Here is a 6,000-nt window from a genome sequence, read left to right as displayed (position 1 = left end):
TGTTCCAAATAAGTGTCTGATGAGCATTCCTCCACTTTCTCAGTCTTTTTTGCCACATGGGCCAGCTTTTTTGGAATCATGTTGCAGGCATCAAATTCCAAATGAGCTAATATTTGCAAAAAATAAAGTTTACCACTTTGAACGTTAAATATCTTGTCTTTGCAGTCCATTCAATTGAATATAATGGTTATTTACTATTTACACAACGTGACAACTTCACTGCTTTTGGGGCATTGTACATAAAATGTAGTTTACTTCCTGTTACTTACGTTGTGGTTGCAATTCAGGGTTAAAAGGAGAGAATAAGAAATGATGCATGTTAGGATTGTCATTTGAGTTAAGTGCACACATGACTAGTTTGCGGTGAGCATAGTGTACTCACTGAATAAGTGTGCAATCTGCAACGCAGAAAAAGACCTGCTGCATAACTTCCTGTCCACCCATTTCAAAACATTTTGACTTTTTCCTTTCTAACTTTTGATTTGATGTTCTTGTGAAAATTGTGTAGAACATCAACACAACACAAATATATCACAGTGAACACAATAAAATGAATCAAAATGATTAAAATTCACATGATATAAAAATGTATTGAAATAATAATAATTACAATTTTTAAATCAAACACTTACCAATTAAATACTTTCCAACCTGATATATCAAGATTATTATTATTATTATTTTTAAATAATTCTTATTGTCATAAAAATATATAAATAAAATAATTGGATACATAATTTAGGAATTAATCTACTTTAATTAAAATCTATGTATTTATGTAAAATTTACAAAAAAATCAACAATTTACAACAAATACCTAAAGTACATCAAAGTTAAAATGATGAAACCATAAACACACTACACATTATTCCTCTCATTTGGGAATAACCTTTAATGAAAATAATTGTCACTACTGACTGTGATTACAAAAGTAAATGTTTTGTTAAATGACAATATTAACTGTTATCTTTAAAATAATGTCTGTATATTTGTTCCTGTTTAAGAATAATGTGTGTATATCTGTTCCTTAGTCATAATAATGTGTGTGTTTTTGTTCCTGTGTCAGATTCATGTGTCTATATTTGTTCCTGTTTCAGACTATTCTGTGTATATTTGTTCTGTGTCAGAATAATGTGTGTATATTTGTTCCTTAGTCAAAATAATGTGTGTAGCTTTTTTTCCTGTGTCAGACGAATGTGTGTATATTTGTTCCCATCTCAGAATAATCTGTGTATATGTTCTTGTGTCAGACTATTGTGTGTATATTTGTTCCTGTGTCAGACTAACGTGGGCATATGTGTTCCTGTGTCGGACTTGTATATTTGTTCCTGTGTCACAGTAATGTGGGCATATGTGTTCCTGTGTCAGTCTGTGTGTGGAAATGTGTTCCTGTGTCAGACTGTGTGTTCCTGTGTCAGACTAATGTGTGTTCCTGTGTCAGACTATTGTGTGTATATTTGTTCCTGTGTCAGACTTATGTGTCTATATTTGTTCCTGTGTCAGAATAATGTGTGTATATTTCTTCCTTAGTCAAAATAATAGGTGTATATTTGTTCCTGTGTCAGAATAATGTGTCTATATTTGTCCCTTTGTCAAAATATTGTGTAAATGTGTTCCTGTGTCAGACTAATGTGTGTATATGTGTTCCTGTGTCAGACTGTGTGTATATGTGTTCCTGTGTCAGACTAATGTGTGTATATGTGTTCCTGTATCAGACTAAAAATATGTGTATACGTGTTCCTGTGTCAGACTAATGTCTTTATATGTGTTCCTGTGTCAGACTAATGTGTGTAAATGTGTTCCTACGTTAGACTAATATGTGTTCCTGTGTCAGACCAATATGTGTTCCTGAGTCTGACTAATATGTGTTCCTGTGTCAGACTAATGTGTGTTCCGGTGTCAGACTAATGTGTGTAAATGTGTTCCTGTGTCGGACTAATATTTGTTCCTGTGCTAGACTAATGTGTGTAAAGGTGTTCCTCTGTCAGACTAATATGTGTTCCAGTGTCAGACTAATGTGTGTTCCTGTGCCAGACTAATATGTGTTCCTATGCCAGACTAATATGTGTTCCTGTGCCACACTAATGTGTGTAAATGTGTTCCTATGTCAGACTAATGTGTTCCTGTGTCAGACTAATGTGTTCCTCTGCCAGACTAATGTGTGTAAATATGTTCCTATGTCAGACTAATGTGTTCCTGTGCCAGACTAATGTGTTCCTGTGTCAGGCTAATGTGTGTAAATGTGTTCCTATGTCAGACTAATGTGTTCCTATGTCAGACTAATGTGTTCCTGTGTCAGGCTAATGTGTGTAAATGTGTTCCTATGTCAGACTAATGTGTTCTTATGTCAGACTAATGTGTTCCTGTGCCAGACTAATATGTGTTCCTGTGCCAGACTGATATGTGTTCCTGTGCCAGACTAATGTGTGTAAATGTGTTCTTATGTCGGACTAATGTGTTCCCGTGCCAGACTAATATGTGTTCCTATGTCAGACTAATATGTGTTCCTATGTCAGACTAATATGTGTTCCTGTGACAGACTAATATGTGTTCCTGTGCCAGACTAATGTGTTCCTATGTCAGACTAATGTGTTCCTGTGTCAGGCTAATGTGTGTAAATGTGTTCCTATGTCATACTAATGTGTTCTTATGTCAGACTAATGTGTTCCTGTGCCAGACTAATATGTGTTCCTGTGCCAGACTGATATGTGTTCCCGTGCCAGACTAATATGTGTTCCTATGTCAGACTAATATGTGTTCCTGTGACAGACTAATATGTGTTCCTGTGCCAGACTAATGTGTGTTCCTGTGCCAGACTAATGTATGTAAATGTGTTCCTATGTCAGACTAATGTGTTCCTGTGTCAGACTAATGTGTGTAAATGTGTTTCTATGTCAGACTAACGTGTTCCTATGTCAGACTAATGTGTTCCTGTGCCAGACTAATATGTGTTCCTTTGCCAGACTAATATGTGTTCCTGTGCCAGACTAATGTGTGTAAATGTTTTCTTATGTCAGACTAATGTGTTCCCGTGCCAGACTAATATGTGTTCCTATGTCAGACTAATATGTGTTCCTGTGCCAGACTAATATGTGTTCCTGTGCCAGACTAATATGTGTTCCTGTGCCAGACTAATATGTGTTCCTGTGCCAGACTAATGTGTGTTCCTGTGCCGGACTAATGTGTGTAAATGTGCTCCTATGTCAGACTAATGTGTTCCCGTGCCAGACTAATATGTGTTCCTGAGTCTGACTAATATGTGTTCCTGTGCCAGACTAATATGTGTTCCTGTGTCAGACTAATGTGTGTTCCTGTGCCAGACTAATATGTGTTCCTGTGTCAGACTAATGTGTGTTCCTGTGCCAGACTAATGTGTGTAAATGTGCTCCTATGTCAGACTAATGTGTTCCCGTGCCAGACTAATATGTGTTCCTGTGCCAGACTAATGTGTGTAAATGTGCTCCTATGTCAGACTAATGTGTTCCCGTGCCAGACTAATATGTGTTCCTGAGTCTGACTAATATGTGTTCCTGTGCCAGACTAATGTGTGTTCCTGTGCCAGACTAAGTCTGGACAGCAAGGCCATGGAGAGTGTAGAAGAGTTGCAGTGCAGTGAGCGCAGGCAGAGGATCAGCACATTGTGTGGCCAGGAGGAGACCAGCGTGTGCAGTCCTGCTCAGGTACTTTCTAGGCCACCTCACAGCAGGAACAATAACATTATTCCACATCTGCTACCCTGTGACAGCTCGCATCGTTCATGCTCCCGCCTGTTTATGTTTGCATGATGTCAGGCTGCAGGCAAGCAAGTTTACTCTCGCTCAGACATCCTGGCCAGCGAGCAGGCGTGTTGTCGTGCTGCTCACATCTCTCACGTCCTGCACTCCTCCACTCAGGCGGCCAGGGCTGCGGGAGGTGGGCTTGTCTTTTCTCACACCTCATTCTACATTTACAGTACATTCTAGCACATAGTACTACATTTACAGTACATTGTACTATATGTACAGTACATAATAGCACATAGTACTATATTTACAGTACGTACTAGTACATAGTAGTACATTTACAGTAAATACCAGTATATAGTAGTACATTTACAGTAAATACTAGTACATAGTAGTACATCAATAAAGTACTATCTATCTATCTATTTACAGTGCATAGTACTATATGTACAGTACATATTAGCACATAGTACTATATTTGCAGTACATAGTAGTACATTTACAGTGCATACTAGTACACAGTAGTACATAGTAGTACATTTACAGTGCATAGTACTATATATACAGTACAATTTAACACAATACTATATTTAAAGTACATAGTATAATTACAGTACATACTAGTACACAGTAGCACATTTACTGTGCATAATACTATATGTACAGTACATTTTAGCACATAGGACTATATTTACAATACATACTAGTACATAGTAGTACATTTACAGCATATACTAGTACACAGTAGGACGTAGTAGTACATTTACACAGCATAGTACTATATGTACAGTACATAGTAGTACATTTACAGTACATGTTAGTACATATTAGTACATTGTAGTACATTTACAGTACATAGTATTATATGTACAGTACACAGTAGTACATAGACGGTACATTTACAGTACATATTAGTACGTTGTAGTGCATATTAGTACATAGTAGTACATTTACAGTACATATATTAGTACATTGTAGTACATATTAGCACATTGTAGTACACAGTAGTACATTTACAATACATAGTAGTACATTTACAGTACATAGTAGTACATTGTAGTACATATTAGTCCATTGTAGTACATGTAAATACCAATTAGTACAGTATAGTACATAGTAGTACAAATATAGTACATATTAGTACATTGTAGTACATTTACAGTACATAGTAGTATATTGTAGTACATATTAGTACATTGTAGTACATTTACAGTACATAGTAGTACATTGTAGTAGTTAGTAGTACACTTACAGTACATAGTAGTACATTTACACTACATATTAGTACATTGTAGAACATAATAGTACATTTACAGAACATATTAGTACATTGTAGTACATAATAGTACATTGTAGTAAGTACATAGTAGTTCATTTACAGTACATAGTAGTACATTTACAGTACATATCAGTTCATTGTAGTATATCGTAGTACATATACAACTGTGTTTTGGAGGTTTTTATTATTATTACTGTTGTGTGTTGTGGAGCAGAAGAGTTGGACCCTGAGGAACATCTTCACTCCACTGAGGGCCAAAGTCACATGTGAGTCAACACCATGGAGCACATCACCTCTACATCAACATATACACTACATATTACTACATGTATATTACTACATGTGTATTACTACATATATATTACTACATGTATATTACTACATCCATATTACTACATGTATATTACTACATATATATTACTACATGTATATTACTACATGTATATTACTACATATATATTACTACATGTATATTACTACATATATATTACTACATGTATATTACTACATGTATATTACTACATGTGTATTACTGCATATATATTACTATATGTATATTACTACATCCATATTACTACATGTATATTACTACATATATATTACTACATGTATATTACTACATGTATATTACTACATATATATTACTACATGTATATTACTACATATATATTACTACATGTATATTACTACATATATATTACTACATGTATATTACTACATGTATATTACTACATGTGTATTACTGCATATATATTACTATATGTATATTACTACATCCATATTACTACATATATATTACTACATATATATTACTACATATATATTACTACATACATATTAATACATATCTATTATTACATATAAAGTCACATGTAAGTAAACACCATGGGGGAACATTTAGTGATGTCACAGAATGTCACATGACCTCCATCTGCACACTTACTGATACTGTACACTAGTGTGTACTACATACCAACTAGTACACAATACGGTACACGA

At 34.8% G+C, this 6,000-nt stretch overlaps 1 protein-coding gene across 4 annotated transcripts in view; it reads left to right on the top strand.

Annotated features, from left to right (window-relative positions):
* arhgef18b (rho/rac guanine nucleotide exchange factor (GEF) 18b) overlaps positions 1-6,000 on the top strand; it is a 128,716-nt gene that overhangs the window by 14,986 nt on the left and 107,730 nt on the right. For all 4 annotated transcript variants that reach the window (XM_061883132.1, XM_061883131.1, XM_061883130.1 and 1 more), the window contains exons 4-6: positions 3,563-3,680; positions 3,792-3,912; positions 5,216-5,267. In XM_061883132.1, the coding sequence (XP_061739116.1) occupies positions 3,563-3,680; positions 3,792-3,912; positions 5,216-5,267 (291 nt within the window). The remainder of the gene's footprint in view (positions 1-3,562; positions 3,681-3,791; positions 3,913-5,215; positions 5,268-6,000) is intronic.

This window comes from Nerophis ophidion, linkage group LG22 (assembly GCF_033978795.1).
Source record: "Nerophis ophidion isolate RoL-2023_Sa linkage group LG22, RoL_Noph_v1.0, whole genome shotgun sequence".
NCBI classification, from domain to species: Eukaryota; Metazoa; Chordata; class Actinopteri; order Syngnathiformes; family Syngnathidae; genus Nerophis; species Nerophis ophidion.
The sequence above is the reverse complement of the archived record's forward strand: the minus strand, read 5'-3'. Positions and strand labels throughout refer to the sequence as shown.